At 41.8% G+C, this 21,549-nt stretch overlaps 1 protein-coding gene across 21 annotated transcripts in view; it reads right to left on the reverse strand.

The window, feature by feature from the left end:
* The window catches only part of TTLL5 (tubulin tyrosine ligase like 5), a 282,938-nt gene that overhangs the window by 225,599 nt on the left and 35,790 nt on the right, over window positions 1–21,549 (reverse strand). For all 21 annotated transcript variants that reach the window (XR_009355825.1, XR_009355827.1, XR_009355826.1 and 18 more), the window contains exons 8-12: window positions 17,729–17,798; window positions 17,219–17,303; window positions 6,193–6,294; window positions 4,357–4,448; window positions 3,437–3,544 (exon numbers count right to left, since the gene is read on the reverse strand). Coding sequence is in view for 18 of the 21 variants with exons in the window: in XM_059182754.1 (XP_059038737.1) it covers window positions 3,437–3,544; window positions 4,357–4,448; window positions 6,193–6,294; window positions 17,219–17,303; window positions 17,729–17,798 (457 nt within the window). In the remaining 3 variants the exon portion in view is untranslated. The remainder of the gene's footprint in view (window positions 1–3,436; window positions 3,545–4,356; window positions 4,449–6,192; window positions 6,295–17,218; window positions 17,304–17,728; window positions 17,799–21,549) is intronic.

The raw sequence follows: 21,549 nt of genomic DNA on the forward strand, positions 1-21,549 counted from the left end.
TCTATTTTATTGGGAGAGGCATCAAAAAGTCTGTAAGACAAGAGTCCAGTGATTAAGGTGACCTGACAGCCAACCATCCCGTGGGCCCCTGCCCTCCAGGCTGGGTCTCCTTCATGTGGGCTCTTCTACTCATGAGCTCTGGGACCTCAGGAAGGGCTCCAGTTTGTCAGGTCTCAACTTCTTTTTATGGACTAATTATTCTCTGGGGTCCTTTCCAGATGTATAATCTATGAGAAGGCATTACACGGCTAAGTCTTAAGATTGTTTGCGAAGGCTCCTAGGTCTACATTTAAATACCAATAATACAATGCAGGTGTATGTAGATATCATCCATGTAAAATCCAGCTTGAGAAGAACAACACTTACAATCTATGCCTTTCAGCAGGGACTGAAAATAAGTTAAATGCAAAGATAAATAGATGAATAGAATACTGGCAGTACCAAAAAGCAATCGTCAGGCATTACAGGTGGTAGAGTGGGAAAGAAATCACAAGGACAGAAATGCTTAGATAGAAATGGACTGCTCCTGGCCAAGATCCTTAATGTGTACGTGTGAAACCACGACTTGAAAGGATATAGTGGACCCCATCACTGGACTACTGGCTTCCACTAAAAGCACCAATGCTCTATGTAAGCCAAATTATTCCGGGAAGCTCTCGATTCCTGTTTACTCTAAAACAAGTTAAGAAAGAAAGAAGGAAAAAAAACAAACCCAGTTTATTCCTTGTAACTTAAACCCCAGGGGAAGTTCACAGGAGTCAGTGGGAGCCAGAGAGACTCACACAAATATACACACGTATGCAGAATCATATCTGATGGGGGAGGTTAACGAAGCACACAAAATCCCAGGGCTGACAGGAAGTGGAATTAGAACCACAAAAGCCAAGACAGTCAACAACTTAAAAAACTCCAGATGCACTCACTTTATTAAAGCTGAAGAAGAGGAGGGAGGGGGAAAGGGGACCCAGGGATGATGAAATGGACTTAGGGGTATTTCACTGAGTCAGAGAAAGTCACTACTTACTCATATCGGAATCTCTACTGCCACTAAGTTCCAGAAATTCTCAAGCTCCCAAAAGGCAATCAGGTAATAAAACAAACAGAAGAAGAAACCTTCAGAACAGCTTATGATCATTTCTACAACAAAGATTTTTACAGCAGGAAATTTACCCTCATATAAGAGTCAAGTAGATGTGGAAAAGAAGTTTTTTAACCTAGTGAGGTTTCTGAAGTTGAAAATATGTTCAATCACCCCTTGCTCAGACAGTTTAGAATAGCACTAAGAGCTCTAGGCCCTTACCAAATCAGATCTACTGAGAAGCCCACTATCAGGCCACCAAAGGGCAAAAAAGCAAGTACCAATGATTCTCTCAACAAACACTTCTTGAACATCCTCTAAAAGCAAAAACAGTGCTACTGTGCACAACAGGAACAGAAACTAGGGAGATACCACTCCTGTCTGCAAGGAGCCTCTAGTCCAGGAGGGAAGTGAGACACATAAATGGGTACCAGATGACAATCAGGTACCACCACAGATTATGAAAGGAAAGCTGGGAGCTGGGAGGGCTAACTGTGACTGGAATATTTAGGGAAAAATTCACCAAAGAATTGACACTTGACTTCATCTTGAAAAGATGTCGGTAATCAATAAGTAAAGTTAACATGAGAAAAATTTATCAGACACAGGATAAAGCAGGTGCAAAGACACAGGGGAAGGGAAGGAGCTGGCAGGCCTAGGCAGACAGTGAAAGGTCTGTTTGACAAAAAGACGGTAAGAGGGGAAGGAGACACACAGTGGCTACTGAGAATTGAGAGTATAAGCTCAGAGACTACCAAGTAAGTGCATGTGTAAACAAACCATCACAATATGATAGGAAAAGAATATAACAGAACAAAGGATCAAACAGTGTGAGAAAGGAGACACAACAGGGCACTTTGTTAAGCAAGGGTTCCTAGAAAAGGCAATAGTGAACATGAGTCTTAGAATATGAACAGAAGTGTGCCAGGCAGACAGGATAGCAGAATTTACACCAAGGCACAGTGGCATGGAGTGCTCAGTGGTGTAGTTGGATTATGAGATATAAGAGGAGATTCTAGAAAATTCTAGAATTTCAAGAATATGAAGCTGGGGTCAAGTCCTTAGAAGCCTTGAAGTCATGTCAAGTTTCTATTTACTAGTTAAGCCTAAGGAGCCATGTGAGGGTTTTACAAGATATGAACATAATTACATCTAGAAAAGATGTCACAACCTCTTCTTTTCCTATATGATTTCAGGTCCTGGTTAATCTATGTTCTTCTATTCAGAGTCTCAACACCTCCCTTTGTTTAGTGTCCCTCAAGTACAGATTATTATGATAATCCATGAAAGAGGTCAAGAATTATTAATTCTAGTTATAAAAATAACAAAGAAATGATTTCTATTGAGTACAAATTGAGAAGCAGACATTGGGCCAGTTGCTTTGCTTATCTCATCTCATCTCCACGGTACCCTTGGGAGGTAGGTACCATCATTACCGCCATTTTAAAGCTGAGGAAACAGGACTGGAGTAACGTGCTGAAAATGAGAAAACTACTAAGGGAATGGCTTTTAAACAAACGGCTTTTAAATTAACTCCCTGAGGCTCTAACGCCCATGTTCTCTACTTTCCTGTTACCCTGCCTCCCGAGCAAACCATGCTGTACATCCTCATTACTGCGCTACTTTAAATATCCCTCCAGCAATGATCCTGGTGTGTTTTACTAACAAAGCCTACCACCTGCTAAAAGCCCCGTGGGACTTTATAGACGCTGCTGCTGGCCATCACTAAAAAGCTCATAACCACACAGAAAGCAAACATGCGCAGGCACCCTTGGAGCTGGTCACAGCCGGTGGGTCAGTAGGCAACAGGCTTCCTGATCTAGGAGCTGTGAACTATATGTCTTACTCCTTCTCTGTGCAACTGGGGAGTCACGGATGGGACAAAAGGAGACGGAAGGAGGAAGAGGAGAAGAAAGGGAAGCAGGGGGAGAGATCCACTAGAAAGAAGACTAAAACAAAAAGGAGGAGTCATTGGAAACTGGGAGAAAGCACATACTGGTACCAGCCAGAGCTTCTTGGAACGGTTCCCAGTCTGGCTGCCAAAGAGCTCTGGAATATATTTGTTAGAGCTGGATTCCTGTACAGCCCATTGCAGGATTTTTCTGATTGCTCTCTGACAAAGAGACCCATACTTTGGTTCCAACCCCTGCTTCCCATACAGAAAGCTAGTGAGTCCTCAGGGGACCTCCACCACTGGCCTCTCAGTGGGACCTTCATGTGCTATGTTAGCCTAGAAAGAAAAGTCCACCACACACCTCTTACTCCTGCAGAATCACTAAGCCTGTCTACCCCAGGATCCTGTCCCAACTTCCCAAGCCCCTTTTCATAAAACATATTAAGCTTCTTGATTCTCCTTACCAAAACAACTGCTGCGGTGAGGAACAAAGGTTTTACAGGCTGTAGCAATAGCTAGTTCAGCAGAGATGATAGTCTTAATAATCAGGTCTTCCACATGGGCCATCAACGCTACAAAAAAAAAAAAAAAAGAAGAAGAAGAAGAAAAAGAAAAAGAAAAAGCAGCAGCAATAGCAATAGAAGAAGTAGGAAGAAACACTATAATGCATGGAGTAGAAAGACTGGATTCCAGAACACCATGTGATTTATAAAAGCATGTGTACTCATTCCAAAAAGTCTCTAGGTGGTGGCTGTGCTTCTCCCGGAGAAGGCGAGTTATCTTATCTATGAATATCTATGAATAAGTTGACGCAGGCCAGAAAATAGGTGCTGGGGACTGTGCTCGAGTGGTCTGCTACAACAAAAGACAGACAAGGAATGGAAAAGAAGCCTCACTCCCCCCTTCTCAGCCTTCTCCTATCACTCTTTCCTTCGGGGACTAAGCGTTAGCCTTTTGCGCACTTCCCACCCTGCTCGAGGCTCAGCAATAGTGTCCATTTTGACGCCAAGCCCTGAACTCATATTTGACGCTGCTCATTCTCCAACTCAGCAACATGAATGAGAGAGATCAACATGGACGAATTTGCACCCCGGGCCAATATGGAGTATTTCAGTTTGCACTTCAACACTCAAGAAGGATTAATTCACTAAAGGCTAAGGTTTTAGGGTGCCTTCCAAACTAGAAATAAGGAAAGGAATTTCAGGGCTCATGGAAAGCCTGTTCTCCATCTTGAACAGGACAGGAAAACTTGACACCACCACCAATGACCCCATCAGATGTCTCAGCAACACGGTCAGAACTAAAAGAGCGTGATTCATGCTGAGAGGCCAGGGCAGGCTAGATAGAGGAGAGAGGTCAACAAGGAAAAAGGCCTAGTACTCACCAGTTGTATCTCTGCCTTCCTGTTTCAGATACCTAAGCATGGCACTCATGCTCCATTTGTTCCCATAATCCTCCACCTCTGGATCATCACAGCTGAAACAAAGGAATGGATCAAGATCACACACGCAAATAGGCCTATAAGTAGAAATCAGATTTTTTACAAATACTTGTCCTTTTGATCATTAGGAAAACATTCCCTTTGCTGCCCTCCACTCAGCAAGTTTTCTCGGTCCTTTTTGTCATATATATGCCGTATCTACCATTGAAATGAAAATGCATATGGCTTCCCTGATCGGGGTGGTAGGGGAGAAGGCAGCAAATTCCTCTTTAAGCAAACAGTAACGTATCAGGAAAAGGTGGAAGAAATGTATGGAAGAATGTTAACGGAAGAGTGGATACATTAATAAAGTGAAACGTTCAGGGATACTAACCTAGTCTTTGAGGTAAATGTCCCATGAGCCCACAGAACAACTTCTAATGCCATTTTCAGACCAGAACTGAGTCTGTGGGCTAGTGAGCTTACGGTAATGTAGCATGTAGCATTTTAATGAGCTAACCCAGCACAGAACCGCATTAGCATCTGAAGCAAGCTCCCTCCTCATTAGTGGTAGACACAGGTCTTTTTTTTTGTACTTTCTGAGGCAACACTGAAGGGAGAATGCACTGAGGCAAATAGAAAGCGGTAAGTACCCCACAGCCAGAGCAGCAGACTAGCAAACGGAGTACAATGCCATGACCACCAGAAGGGTCTTGCAACATGCGACCATGTCTCGCAGCCCCCTTATTCCCTACCACCACCCAACCAACCACCAGCTGCGCGTCTGCTCATCTTCCAGAGTGAAGGATACAGTATCTTCAGCCATTCCCAACACTGGTCACAGGACATTCCATGAAATCTATAGAGCTCTGGCAACTATGCCATCACTTCCAGATTCTTTTCTTTCTTTCCTTGGACCTTCTAGACACTTATTTTTAGTCTGAGGAGAAAGTAACTGTTTGGGTTTCTTTTTTATTTTTCCACTTTCTGGCAAAATTATCAGGATGAAAGAAAACAGAGCAGAAGGAATATTTCCACACAGCTGGGCTGGCACTCTCTTCCACCAAATCTTTTTCTGAGATGGCCTCATTTCTTTCTTCATTTAATTTATTCCTAACTTTTTCCCCCCCAATCATACAAGTATTTACTTCAGAAAAATTTAGCAAATACATAAAAGCACAGTGAAGAAAACAGAAGTCACCCGCCCATGATCCTGCCCACCACAGTTAAGCACTGCTAACATTTTAGTATATATCCTTCTAGTTTCCATCTTCTCTCCCTCAGCAAACATAGACAGCTTTAGTTATCTTATATATTCAGAAAAGAAATTCAACTGCAAGTAGTGTCAGGCGATCTGTTTTTTTCCACCTGACAATGTACAGTCGTGAACGTTCTTCTCTCTGAAACTGTATGCACATCTCTTGTTATTTCTTAAGCTTAAGTTCCTAGAAATGGAAATGCTGGGTCAAAGGGTACCAATATTTTTAAAGCTTTTGATACATTTTGCCAAGTGCTGAAATAACCTCATTTCTTGACTTCTAAAAAGTTCCATATGCCTATTAAATTCCCACCCGTTAAGTGAAGTGAGGAAAGACAGTGAAGACGAAATGTGGGAAGGCATATTTTGGTACAGAAAGGCGACACTCTAACAGGGAGGGCAAGCAACGGAAAAGCGGGAGCTAAATATGTTAGATGACCACGGCTTCCCGTAGGTTCCATGAAGATAAATGTAGGACAGTGAGCTGACGTTCCACGAGCACCACACCCGCACGTGGATATTGGCTCAGACGGAGCTGGTACCTGACATAGTCTCCACTCTTCTTATTCACACTGTAGTTTGTCAGGTGCATGAACTGGTTCCGAATGTTCTTGGCTCCTTGATCATATCTCACAGTTGCAAACCTGACAGAAAGGACGTAAGTCAAATGTCAGAACAGGGGTTCAAGGAAATGCAGGCTAGAACTCAGGATCAATGTGGTATTCATAAAAGGAGGCTAACATCATTAAAAAATAATGAGTGCTTGGTAAGTGCCCACTCCCATAGTAAGTGTTTCAAATATAGTATTTAATTCATTCCTTAAAGCAAGTCCTGAAGTAGATAATATTATATCTCATTTTTAGAGTAGATATAAAAACTAAAGGGTAACCTAGAAAAATTAAGTAACTTGTCCAAAATTACACTAACAAAGTACAACATCCACTTTCTTTTTTTTTAAGATTTTATTTATTTGACAGAGAGACACAGTGAGAGAAGGAACACAAGCAGGGGGAGTAGGAGATGGAAAAGAAGCAGGCATCCCGCTGAGCAGGAAGCCAGATGTGGAGCCCAATCCTAGGACCCTGGGATCATGACCTGAGCCGAAGGCAGACACTTAACAACTGAGCCACCCAGGCGCCCCTACAACATCCACTCTTGATAAAAACCCTCAACAAAGTAGGCTTAGTAGAGGAATACACCTCAACATAATAAAGGTCATATATGAAAAAACCCACAACTAACATTTTCAATGGGAAAAAATACTGAAAGCTTTTCTCCTAAGATCAGGAACAAGACAAGGATGTCCACTCTCACCACTTTTATTCAACACAGTAATGGAAGTCCTAGCCACAGCAGTCACACAACAGAAAGAAATAAAATGCATCCAAATCAGCAAGGAAGAAGTAAAACTTTCCTATTTGCAAATGACATGATACTATACATAAAAAACACAAAAGACTCCACCAAAAACCTGCTAGAATTGGAAGTCTCAGGACATAAAATCAACATACAGAAATGCATTACATTTTTATACACCAAAAATGAAACAGCATAAAAAGAAACTAAGGAACCAAACCCATTTACAATTACAACAAAAAGAGTAAGATATCCAGGAATAAGCCTAATCAAAGAGCTAAAAGATCCATACTCTGAAAACTATAGAAAACTTATGTAAGAAATTGAAGAGGACACAAAGAAATGGAAAGACATTCCATGCTCATGGACTGGAAGAACAAATATTGTTAAAATGTCTATATTACTCAAAGCCATCTACACATTTAATACAATCCCTATCAAAATCCCAACAGCATTTTTGCAGAGCTAGAATAAATAATTCTAAAATTTGTATTGAACCACAAAAGACCCAGAATAGCCAAAGCAACCTTGAAAAAGCACAGCAAAGCTGGAAGCACCACAATTCCCAGCTTCAAAGTTACATTACAAAGCTGTAGTCATCAAAACAGGGTGGTACTGGTATTGGCACAAAAAATAGAAACACAGATGAGTAGGACAGAACACAAAACCGAGAAATGCACCCACAATTCTATGGCCAACTTATCTTGGACAGAGCAGGAAAGGATATCCAATGGAAAAAGACAGTCTCTTCAACAAATGGTACTGGGAAAACTGGACAGCCACATGTGAAAGAATGAAACTAGACTTTCTTCCATCAGACATGAAAATAAATTCAAAATGGATTAAAGACCTAAAGATGAGACCTGAAACCATAAAATTCATCCTGGAAGAGAACACAGGCAGTAACTTCTTTGGCATCGGCCATAGCAACTTCTTTCTAGGTATGTCTCCTGAGGCAAGGGAAACAAAAGCAAAAATGAATTATTGGGACTACATCAAAATAAAAAACTTCTACACAGTGAAGGGTGGGGAGAGATTAAGGAGGGTACTAGTTATGATGAGCACAGGTATTGCTTGGAAGTGTTGAATTAGTATACTGTAACACCTGAAACACATATTACACTGTATGTTAACTAACTGGAATTTAAATAAAAACTTAAAAAAAAAAAAAAAAAACACACACCCAGAATCGAAACCAAGGCTGTCCCAACTCCAAAACTCACGTTCTTAGTCACAATGTTGTTGTCCCATAAATAACTGGTTCAATGTTGAAATAATCATTTCTCCCTAAATTGAATTATTTTCTCACCCTCCATAATGCTGTCTGCAGATCTGGCTGTTGTAATAACACACTGAATTTCCATAAGTAACATTAAGTTCAAAAATGAAACTTGAATAAATTCATCAATATTCCCCACCCCCTACACTGACTCTGCAACACATGTAGCTGCTACTTTTACAGAACCTTAGACCAATAGGAAGAGTGAAAAATAAAAACAGAGTTACCCATGCCTGGGAAACTGTGTGTGGGATGCTGTGGATGACAGGGCGTGAGCTGGTCAAGAAATACCCCGTGGGTGTGGATACAGTGCGTGGCACCATAGAATTCTATGGACAACATGAAGCAAAAAGAAAAAAATGTCAGCATAACGTTATATAGATTTAAAACTCATCAGCAGAAATACCAGAGCTGATCTTTAAAGTTCATGTTAAGAAATAACAATGGCAGCGTTAACAGCACACAAAGCCTAGGTCTGCAAGAACAGCTTAAATATGAGCATCGTGTAAGAGACTAATTCCTGAATTTGGAATGAAGGCAAAAGACGGAGGGATTAAACATGGAGCCCACTGAAAACAGAGCAGCAATTTGATACCCTGGACTACTGCCAAAAGAAGACCGAAGTATAAAATATACGTGCCTCTGAAGGAAGTAACCAGGGAAAGAGAAAACTTTCCAGTGATGCTCAACATCAACAAAAGGACACTTGAGTCGAATGGTTATGGTAAATATCAACCCCTGTTTACATACCGCCATAACCATATCACCCTTCGCTAAAGTGGTTTTCCCAAGAGGCACATCCAAGTGTGTGAAAAAAAGTCCTGGAAGGCCACAAGTTTATTTTCATATGATTTACAAATTATTTACATATGCTTACTCAGACTATGAAGTCAACATGAATTTCTACCACATTAAAGGGCAGCATTTAAAAATGTTCCTCTTCTCTATTTCTTCTCACCCACCCACTATCTCCACTTCCTAATTCCCTGTACTAGAAATATATGAAAGCCAAAGAAAGAAAAGTGAAAAACAACCCCCCAAAAACCCTGAAATTAAAATAAACAAACATGAGGACAGGAAGAAGGATGTGGACGAAGAGACAATGCTGACCAGGCATGTATGGCTAAGGGACAAGGGTTTGATGTCCATTATGTCTGTGCATGAGAAGGACCTCTGATTTTTCAGAAACTTCTGAAAAATAGTAGTAGTTATCACCTAACTTCTAACCATGTCACTCCACAGTAAGTAAACCCTACCTATGCATCCCAATCTTCCTTCTATAGCCATTCCCCAATCAAGTGGGAGACAGTCATTCTCTGAAGTTCTTAAGAAATGCAAAGAGGACCCACACGGGGCCTGCTTGCCTCACCCAGACATTACCTCACAGTGACATACCTCCTGCCATCCTCTCCCCCTCAAAAGAATAATGATGGAGAGGGAGGGAAAAGGTTCTGCTTCAGAGAAAGAGGCTTTTCATCTCTCCTTGATATGATGATCTAACTTGATCGACAACATGAAAAGACTGGCAAAAGCCTGCCAGTTGAGTAACCTGGTACTCCACTCATCTGTCATTTCTACACTTCTTTTTTCAATCGGACTGCATCTCTAACAATGTTTCTTCGTCCTAATCTTCCTTCTCCCTGAGGAATTTATATTCTGAACTCCAGTAAGGACGAGATTATTGGTGTCACAGAGGGGGCTTCTAAAGAGCGTAAAAAGCAGTTAGAAGTGAGAATTAGAGAAAACAAAAACAAAAACAAAAACAAACTTAGGCTCGGTGGAAAGTTACCAAAAGGGCCAAAAGCCATCCTCTATTTTGTTTAGCCCGATGGGGAATGTAGAAGGCCACATAGGTGTATGAACGCTCATCTCTTCCCTCCTAAAATGATAGGGTTCTCACTAAAGCCCCTATTAAAAGACCATGTTCATCTCTGGTCACCAGTTCCCAACATCTCCTTCGTATTATCTAGACTAGAGCTTCTACCAGCCTACCAATCAAGTTCTGATTAGCCCGCAAATTGTTTTAAAACAAAACAAAACAAAACACCTGGTTGATTTGGCCAGTGTTTAAAAACTAGACCTTCCTTCCTACAGCCATGACTGGTATGGAGGACGATGGAGGACAGCATAGGAAGGTGGCCCACAGGCAGTACACAGAGTTATCCATGCAGGATGGCGGTCCCACAGGGTCAGAGTCCACACAAGGAGGGCATCTGAGGGAGACAGTGGCCAAGGAGGTCCAGAGGTTGGCTACACACAAGGGAATTGGGTAAATAAATATGTTGGAAGATAAAGAGAGTCAGATTTTTCACTGTTGGAGAAGAGAGATAGAAAACAAGGACAGAGAAAGTCTCAAATGAACTCTGTAGTTTTGAAGGAGAACTGGAGGTATTTGTATAAATTCCTGCTTTTCAATGTATGGAAACAGATACAAAAATAAATATAAAAGGCAATGTGTGTCTCTGTCTATATATATATATATATATATATATATAGATTTCCTTGGTCTACTCATTTCAAGGACCTGAAAGCAGAGATATCCCAGAGCAATGAGATTATCTAGCTCTTGGATCTTAATTTCTAAATACTGCTCTCCATTAAAAGCAACTAGTGCCCCTTTGAGAAAATGGTTGATTCTAGAGCTGGGGCGCAGAAAGAATGAGAAAGAATGAAACATCTTGTGCTCAAAGAAATGAAAGGACACAAAAGCCAGTTTACAGGGGCTCCCACTGGCCAAATCTGAGACAATATGATGTCAAAATAAATCCTGATAATAAAGGATTATAACCCATCAAATAAAACAGAGGAGTCCTTGAGTCCCCACTGGTATAAATAAATAAATGAATAAATAAACGGTTAGAAGAGACAGCTCTTCCTTGGAATAAAATGCCAAATAATAAAAGGAAAAGGAATAATGGAATCAGAAAGTCATCATTCGGCAACTGTCATAGTAATAACTCAGGCAAGAAACATCAATGGAGAGTAAAATCACTGAGTTAAAGCGAGAGGAGGGATGAGATTTTATGTGGTCTCAAAATCTCCTCAGAAGACACTTATTAATGAGAGAGCGGAAAACAAAGTAATCTTACAGCAGACAGATCTAGTAGACATAACCTTCACCAAGTGGTCAAATACCAATAAATCATTATCGCGTGCCATCAGTTTTAATGCAATAACAACATGGCATCGCTTCTGTGGTATTCTGGCCAAAAATACATAAGCTGGGTCTACTCATGAAAAAATATCAGATAATTCCAATGGAAATACATCCTAAAAAATGACTGGCCTGTCATCTTCACAAATGCTAAGGTCATAAAAGTCATGGGAAGACTGAGGGAACCGTTCCAGACCAAAGGGGACCAAGAGACATGACAACTAAATAAACCATGTGATCTGGGCTCAGAGGCTTTTGTTACAGAGAACATTATTAGGACAAATGGCAAAATCCGAATGGGATCTCTAGATGCAGGGTAAAATGTAACTTTGCGCTACTTTTACAGCTTTTCTAGAAGTCTGAAATGGTTTCAAAATTCAAAGTCTAAAAACAGAAGTAAGTTTCTCAATAAAAATCTAGATATTCTCGGGGTGCCTCGGTGGCTTGATCGGTTAAGTGTCCAACTCTTGATTCTGGCTCAGGTTGTGATCTCAGGTATGTGAGATGGAGCCTCAAGTTCTGCTCAAGGCAGAGTCTGCTTGGGATTCTCTCTCCCTCTGCCCCTCCCCCTACTCACACTCATGCTCCCTCTCAGTGAATGTCCTTGGGAGTCTGTAGGTTTGTGACCCCTGATTTAGAACTTCACATATCAAATTTCAACCCATCTAGGTCTGCAAGCTTCAACGCGAGCTCTTCATTAGCCGCAACCTAAAAGACGTAATTTACCAGCCACCCCAGGACCACATTTGCAAATACTTATGCTGGCACATACTGAAATCAAAATGATGAATTGAGTCTTGAATCTCCCTCTTAATGAAATCAAAATTTAGAAAAAGCTCTGATGACAGCATTTCACAGCCTTGACCTTTAAACCAAAAAAATAAAAAATAAGGGGGAGGGGGTAGCCTGGACTTCTTTGCCAAATCTGAAACTCTGTTTACTATTTCATAGCCCACCGATGGAGAAGTATATGCCTTGTTATAAACCACACTGAAATACATAATCTTTGTTCTGATAAAATAGTAAAAAAAAAAAATTCATTATTTATTTATCTGACAGAGAGAGAGATCACAAGCAGGCAGAGAGAGAAGGGAGGAAGCATGCTCCTGGCTGAACAGAGAGCCTGACATGGGGCTCGATCTCAGGACCCTGGGATCATGACCTGAGTGGAAGGCAGAGGCTTAACCCACTGAGCCACCCATGTGCCCCCTGATAATGAATTCTGAAGTCAAAAGCTACATTTCCTTTTTGCTTCTTAATGTTTCTCCATGAGAATGGGGACAACAATAACGATCTGTCTAAAACTCTTGAGTGTCCATGGGTAGGGATCCTGTGTTAGGCACATTGAAGGTACTGGGCAAGTATGAATTGAAACTGCACACGAGTTGCTTGTCCCAGGAACATCACCAGTGTGGAACCAAAACAGGAAGGAAAGCACAGACTTAGTGGAATCCTTTTAACCCTCTTCCTCCATTCAAAACCTATGCTGTTTTTCACGGACACAGCAGAATAGCCGGAGTCAGAGATAATCTGGAAGTAGGGTAGTGAGCCCCTCCCCTTTGAGAGTCCACATCATCTAACAAACCTTCAGTCCAAAAGTACAAAAGAAAAAGGAAGCCAGCCCCGTGGAGCCCCTGGCTGGGGCACCTGAGTTATCTTGCAGCAGGTGTAGCCATGCCGAGCCAGAAAGGTCCGGAGGATGAAGAGACAGCACCTCCGGGGCAGCCTTGCCAGGAGCCACTGGGTTTCATCCTGGCCTGACCCAGACAAATCTTATGGACGAGAGCAAGAGGCCCAAGGGCTCTCTGATCTGCTGTCAACCAGCTGCAGGCGGGAGACTGCCAGCGCGCTGCAGTGACGAGGCAGCGCCCCACGGAGCCGTCTGGGAGGAGATTACCAGCCTGATCCCTGGTCTTTGGAGCCAGAAATGACTCAAACTTCACAAACAGCAGGGGCCTGCCAGCGAGGGTGACACTGAGCACCGGAGAGGGTTTTCTTGCCCTCGCTGCTGTCTCCAAAGCCCCCCACCCCCCCCTCACTGCTGTGGCAGACTCTGGACAGTGTGCAGCCTGTGAGGTAATGCGAATTCCTTGGCAACCAATGAGTACCTGAATTCTTTCAAAACCGCAGGAATCCAGCAGAGAAAAGGTAAATATCCCTGCGGAGCCAGTGTTAATTAGCAAGGAAGGCTACTGAAGAAGGAACTGGGGGGTGGGGAAGAAGGGAAAGGCATTACAAATGCTTTGGGGTCTTTTCTGAATTCCTGTTGAATCACGGGGCTAAGGCAGGAGAGAGGCAGCGCCTGACGGACCTTCTCACCGCCCTCGCCTCCCACCTTCCAGCGTGGATGGCAGCTTCCAGTTCTGTGGATGGGCACCTTTGCTGCCCTCGAGTTGCCAGTGCGACCTATCTTTGGGTGTCTGACAACACACTTGGTTTTCAAGTCAATTTTTACTTTTTATTTTTCCCGTTGTAGTGAAAATGTGCCTATTAGCTCTGTCTCAAAAAAGGCCTCATCAAATCGTTTAGACCACATACTGGATCCACTTGAAACTGTAAAATCCAGGACAAAGTCTTTTTGGATCCCACCTCTGACAAGAAAAAGAATCTACACCATTTTGGTAGAGAATGGTACCCCTCTCTGGAAAATGAGTGTCCCCTGCTGGTGCAAAGCAGGAACACACTTGTCAAACTCAAAAACAGGGTGAACCTCTGGGGCAAAAATGCTGGGCCCAAATATGAGGAACCCAATTCTTTTTCTAAACATCTCCATAGTTTGCCAATGTATAGGAAAACAATGACAGTTTTTCTGTGCTAATAAAACAACAAAGACAACTGGAAATTATTAATCTAAAACTATTTCTGGTCTTTTTCTTAGTAAGTTTAAAAAGGTCAAGAATTGACACAAAATACCTAGTTTACAAAACAGTCTTGGGAAATGCACTTAATCTTTATGTCTCCTAAGCATTAATTTGGGGCCCGAAACAGAAGTGACACAGGAGAAGGCCCTTCTTTTCTAAAGAGGAAGCCAATTAAATTTGCTGCCAATGCTTTCTCTTTAGGAAAAATCACGGTTTTCCTTGTTGAGCCTCAAAGTAAAACAGCCTAGTAATCTCATCCCGAACTGATTATCTTCAGCAATGTCTACAGAAAACACACGTGACCCCAAATTACCAGAGGCTGCAGATCTGGAGACGCTATGGACTATTGTTGAATGTAATGACACAGTTGAGCAGATTCTGAGGATTAAAAAGAAGCAGATGAATGCCAAGATACACAGTGAGTTAAGACACAGGAGCTCGGGTACATGGAAGTGGCTGTGAACGGCAGCGGAGCCTCGCAGGCCTCACTAATAGCCAGGCACAGGCCATATTGCACCATACTTGTGTGAAGCCCAAGTACTTTTACTTTTACATTAACTGAGCCCAAGCCCTGAATAGTCCTATTATTACTTGGTTCAATTTGGTCTGAGTTTTTTTTTTTTTTTTTTAAACTGTCTTCCAAATAATTCTGGTGGGGAAAAAAAAAGTACACACACACACCCACACATACACACACTCAGTCCCTGCTGGGGGTGAGGGAAGACAGTTACTCAATTTAGTGGATCTGATTTCCCACACACACCCGGTAGACACAGCACTCGCATATCTGTAGGAAGTTCTATAATGAACGTTGTAGTGCTCTCATATCATATCTGAACCACTGAGGCCTGAAAGCTACACTAAATTTTACCAACAGAGAGGGCTACTGATAGCATGAGTGCAAGGTCTTCAGAATAATATGCAGAAGATGCTGGTACGGCATCCTTGAGAAACAGCGGGTGTAACCTTGAGGTCTTTTCCCGATTCAAGAAGTTCACTTTGTGGCAGGACATAATCAGTCCCTGCAAAAGGCACAGGAGGCAAGATGGGGTGAGGAGGCAGGGAGGGAAGGAGGTGGAGAAGCTCACGTTGGACAAGAGGGTCAGCTCATGTACCTCGACTTAGAAAATGGAAACCCCTCAAGCACCTTATACTCCTGAGCAGGAGGAAAGGGTTTCTTTTCCTTTTTTTTAAATCTACATAGTATGGGGATTCAGCTTTTAAACCTTTACTTCAAAGTCTGAGAGCACATGTGTCTACAAACACGACAGAAAACTGTCTGCCTATGAAAAGCTGATGTGAGCTAGGAGGCCTGGTGTGCTCAGATGCCCGGGTCAGCCCTTTCCCTAAGAACTGAGAAAGATTTTAGCTTCCCCGTCCTTTCCAAGGAACAAGAGTCTAGAACCACAGAGCTTCAGTAGCCTTCAGTGTTCCTCACACTCAGACTCAGGAATCTTCCATGACCGTGTTTCTGAATGCTGTCGCTGCCACCTAGAGGGGAAGGGGAGGCTCACCTCAACCCGCTACAAGCCGGTTAAAGGCGCTCACCCTGATTCCAGTCACAGGATGCATCAAAAAATGTGAGTCCATGACAGAATTAAAATAACATTCTAAAATAAAAGCTTCCAGGGCACCTGGGTGGCTCAGTGGGTTAAGCCTCTCTGCCTTCAGCTCACGTCATGATCTCAGGGTCCTGGGATCGAGCCCCGCATGAGGCTCTCTGCTCAGTGGGGAGCCTGCTTCCTTCTCTCTCTCTCTTTGCCTGCCTCTCTGCCTACTTGTGATCTCTCCCTGTCAAATAAATAAATAAATTCTTAAAAAAAAGGAAAAAAAGAAAATAACAGCTTTCAGAGGACAACAATTCGTGTCAAAGCACCTAAACTTAGATAGGTAGCCTTCTTCTAACTGTGATATTTCCCATCTTCCAAGTGCATTTTCTAAAATTCACAAATGCAGACCATACTTTTTAGCCTGCTGTGGCTGACTGCAGACGCAAAGTAAGTCCTCAACTGCTGGGTCCAATAAGGCCACCAAGCAGAAAAGGAACTTCAGAGCAAGCTCGTTAGTAAAGAGATTTACATATTAGTTTTGTAGGGGAAAAGAATACAAGCACAGCAAAATTACATACTTATTCTAAACAATTTAAAAGGCCTATATCACCGGTAAAATTTTCTGGCTGTGGAAAAAAAACCTTCAAATTTTATTAAAACTTGAGTTTAATTTTGTAAGTAAGTCACTTTCGTTATCTTAAAACCTAAAAAGTACATCAAGAGAAACAGAATGTATATACAACCACTGTAGGGTTTATTATTTACAGGTAGGGGAAAAAAAGCAGCTAATGTCTCCAAAATACAAAAGGGCAACAAGAGGCCATGAAACAGCTCAAGCTATGAGCTCTGGAGTGATATCCACCAGTTCAAAGCCCCACTCCACTACCATCCAGGTGGGAGAGCTCTGAAAAGTGACCAAGTTCTCTCCTCACCCCCGGAAGCCCATTTTCCCAACTGCAAAACTGCATTAACTACAAGGTTGTTGGGAGCACTGAAATAAATGTCTGTTATAGAACAGGTATATCGATATTGGATTTCTTCCTTCCTAGATCGGTTGTGAAGAAAAGTGACAAATTATCTCAGGGTATCTCAGGTATGACCCTAGGGTCACCATAACTACCACTGTGGCCTGAAAACACAACGTGATCCTGGATCCCTGCTGGGAAAGGTGTGGGTTTATATAGAGAGGCACGTTCCTATGTGCAGAGATGCAAGGGAGACTGCAAAGTAACATGACTGATGTTCAGCCATCTGAAGCCCATCTGGGTTCATCTTCTGAGTTGAATGTAAGAGATACAGCCTGATCTTAACACACTCGTTAAATGGAGCCATTTTGATAAACACCCCTTCCCCCCAAAAGTCTCTTACCTAGCCAATCCCTCTTCATAGAGATAGATGACAAGAGGATCATAGGAAGTCACAAGCACGTAGAGGCGCACGTCAAACTTGAAATCTAGAAAAAAAATTGGGGTTCATAAAGAAATATGAAAGAAAGAATAGTCTTCCTCTCCCCACAAAACACATACTGCCTGCATACCTTGCCCTTTAAGAATAAATCATTACTCATTTCCTACAAATAAATAATATATATATATATATATATATATATATATATCATACACATCCATTGAGAAAGAGAGCTTACATATACAGACTGTGCAGCTCTCACGTAGATGTACTACAAAGCACTTTTTCTTTTCTATTCTCTCATTTCATCTTCAAAATAATCCTATGAGGTAGGTAAGGCACCAGCCTCATCTCTGGAGCCACAGCTGCCAAGAATTATACAAGCTTCATAAAGACTTACTAGAGAAGACTGTGAAAATATTCTTTAAAATTAGCAAGATCGAGCCCGTCAAGGGCCCAATCTCAACTCACCGTCTATGAGCAGGGGGTTGTTAATGTAACGGGAGACCAGGATGTTCTCCTCCAGGGAAATCTGGTTCGGCTATTGAGTAAAGAGAAAGAATAAAAGGACAGAAATCCTAACTCACAATGAGGGAGCAGAGTTCTTGACCTTTCAAAAACAATAAAGCGGAAAACTACATCTCTTAAGGAAGGTTTTATTCCAACCTACCCCTACATCCAACTGGTCAGGTAACACAGCACTTATAAACACTATGGGTATCCAATTACAATGAGGGAAAAATAAATTTACATACCACTTCTCACGTAATAAAGAGAGCAATAACAGCTTTAAAGATTTACATACATGATATTAAAAAGTTACATGCCAAGAAAATAAAAGCTACTTAAAAAATAAATAAAAACGTGCTTTCTCCAAAATGTAAGGTGTGATGGAAATTTTAAAATACTACCATTATTCTTAAGCAAAGGCTTTCATCAAGCTGCTTAGAGAACTTACAGATCTTTTCCCAATGGATCCTGGCATTTTCCTTGAGAAACAGGAAAGATGTTTCATTGATTCATTCAGTTGTATTTCCTATGCTACTTTAAAAAGACTGAGCTAGATCTTAAAGGGTTTTTCAATGAAAAAAGAGTTGTTATACAATAAAGAATCATGAGGACTGTTTGATACTCATAAGGCACTGAGGATCCAGTGAAGACAGAGAGAATCCCTGCCCTCATAGACCCTAATCCGTCCTTCCAAAGGCTTAGGTAAGGGGACAGCAAAATGTACAAGTTAAAAGAACACAAAGCAGCATAGTTACAAGCGCAAGTCGAGGGACTGCTCAGTACAAGTGCTGCCCAGTTTCGTGAATCAGTGAGGAAACGTCTATTCTGGAAGAGTAGGCGCAGAAGCGAGTGTTGAAAGCTACTAGCACATGGTGGAAAGGAAAGGAAGCTGCCACGGAAAGGTGGCAGGCACAAACTTTAGTTAAAGGAGAGGACGCAGACCAATGACCTGGGGCTAAAAGACCGACCTGAGGAATAATGAAAGGTCTGGTTAGAATCTCAGGAGGGAGGGGACACCACCGGCAAAGGGATTTGAACCCCCAACAAAGGAAGTTTAGCCTGAACATGGTGGGGAGGAGGAAATGTTTGTGGATTCTTAATAGTAAGATTAAAATATATGGAATAGCACAACTCTAATTGAGATTAGATGAAGACAGAAAAGTCAGCTGGAAGCCACCACAATCTATACAGGACAAAAGGACTGGAAAAGGGAAGTGGCTATATTCATAATTGTAATGATAATGGCTACAGTAGAAGCAACAGAAGTAACTATTAATATTTGCATGAGAAGAAATGTAATAAATGCATGGAACATCTGCTACACGTCCAGCTCTGTTCTAATTCTTCACGAGTAATATTTCCTACAGTCCTCACCCAACCCTCTGAGGTAGGTATATCACCATTCGATTACAGATGAGGAAAGAGTCAGAGAAGGTGACAAAGTCACATGGTGACAGAGGAGCACTGGAACCCAGCCAGTCTGCCTCAGAGACTTAACTCTTAGAGTACGATTCACATCTTTCCCCAAAGTTCTGACCTGACATACTAGCCCCCAAATTCAAAAGACGGTCTTTATAATAATGTATTTGCTACCCCCAAATACTACAGTTACCATGAAATAAGGATAATTTTGTGGCCTCTAACATCATACACAACCACAATGAGCAACCCCAGAGTTAAGATAAAGAGATTCCCCGCTCTTCTCCCACTGCTGCATCACACGGACCCGGCGACGGTCAGTGCTGATTCACACTCATGGACCTGATCGCCCACACCATTTCCGGACTCCCTTACATTTCTTGATCACTTTCTCACAAGCACTATCTCCATTTTGAGTCAGCTTAGTATGTAAGAAGTGATGAATCATAGTGCAAAGGAGCAAGCCTCAGGCTGCATTCCAAACCTAAAATTAAACAAATGCAGACCTCTTCCCACTGAGTAACACCTATAGGCTGTGGCAGATACGTGACCATCCAACTGTCCTCGGAACCAGAGACTACACTGGCGATGGCCATCACTCCATGACACATCTAATGTCCTTGCCCACTTCCTCCCCCCCCTCCCTCATCATACACATGTATCCCTTGAGTTATGCATTATCTCGTACATTATTTAATATTTGTCCAGTGGTCTGAGCCTCTCATTTCCACCTACATCAAGAGTTAAATTGTAGTTCATCAAAGAAAAAAATAGTTTGGGTATAGTTTCTTTGTATAATGTTATACTAAGAAGCAACTAATGAAAGCTTTTTGGTATTTTCAAGCCTGTTTCCTTTTCATCATTTCCCAACTAACTCATTTCAAATGATTTCAATTCCAAGCTCAAATTGCCCTCCAAAGCATGCTAAAGCAAGGTCTAAATTGTTGGGAAAGCTGGAAACATATCCATGTTTCTAACTGGACTTTGAGATTAAAGCTCATGGTATCTGTTAAGTTATTGTAAGGCAGAATGGTACAGTGGTTAAGAGCGTTATGCTCTGGAATCAACTAGACCTGAGTTATAATCTTGACTCTACCACTTACTAAGGAAGTAACAATAACCACCTAGGGTTCTTCTAAAGACTAACTGAGTTTATATTTGGAAGGTACCATGACAGGCACACATTAAATGCTCAAGACCTACTAGTGTAAAGTCAAGAGTAACTCTATGGTTCTACTAAGTTCTTACTAAGCCTTCATCACGGCGCACAACGTGCCATTCCACTCAGAGCTGCGCACTAAGTCATAATGAAGACACATTAGCTATCAGTGTTAGTATTAAGAGATAATCCCTATTTCTCAAAAGGTTTTAAGGAGTGGCAGCACCTGGCACACAGCAAGGACTCCCTAAATAGTTCTTGAACCATGATAAAAAAAAATAGAGAGCACTTAAGATAACAACATATAAACAAACAGAAACAAATAGAAAGAGCACTATAAAGAATTATATTCACAAATATAGGAAGTAAATAGAGTGACCTATTCTCCTGCTACTTCAAAATCTCAAAGAAAACATTAATGTTGTATTTACTATGGCTAATGTGTTAGAAGAAGATGACGAAATTTGACCTCCATAATCAAATTTGTACCTTAATCAGAAAATGCCAGATCTTTCCCTCCTCAACTTGAATATACTGAATTGGGAAAATACGGCATTTAGTCATGGTTACTGAGGGAGCTGGGGCAAACGCAACTGTGCTCCTCTGTGCTGTATTTCTAGAGGTAAAGAGCACATCTTAAGAAGCCATGCATGTTAGCTGAGAGGCCAAGGTACTTCCGTCTGTAAGAGCTCACGCTTCTCCCTTTGGTATTTCATAAAAGTAACGCCTTTTCTATCCTTTATCCTGTTCTTGTAATGGTAAAAGTTGCTATTTGTAGACACTTTCCAGAGGTTATGACTATAATTGGGAATTTTTAATAAGAGGCCCTCTCCAGTGGGGAAGACAAGGAAAGATGTTTTCATTTGGCCTTCACACCTAACTCCACCCACCCCCCCAGTCCCTCACCCACTCCCGTTAGTTCTGTTCACAGACCCTCCGCCTGAGCACTCCCTCCACCCCAACAAATCTAAAAGGAAAGCAGGCAGCAGCCTTGGAAAGAGTTACTTCATCCAGTTGGCTAATGGGTCACATATTCCATGGGAAAGGATCCAGGTATGGAAAAGACAGGATGGTGAGGCCTTGTGTGTAAGGAGAGAGAGAGGAGTATTAACTACATGGTTTGTAGGTCTGAGTTAAAGGTGATAAAATTCCAGTTTTTGGAGTGAAATGGGAATATTTTCCCATTATGTCCACATGCTGCCAG

Source organism: Mustela lutreola, chromosome 7 (genome assembly GCF_030435805.1).
Source record: "Mustela lutreola isolate mMusLut2 chromosome 7, mMusLut2.pri, whole genome shotgun sequence".
Classification (NCBI taxonomy): domain Eukaryota; kingdom Metazoa; phylum Chordata; class Mammalia; order Carnivora; family Mustelidae; genus Mustela; species Mustela lutreola.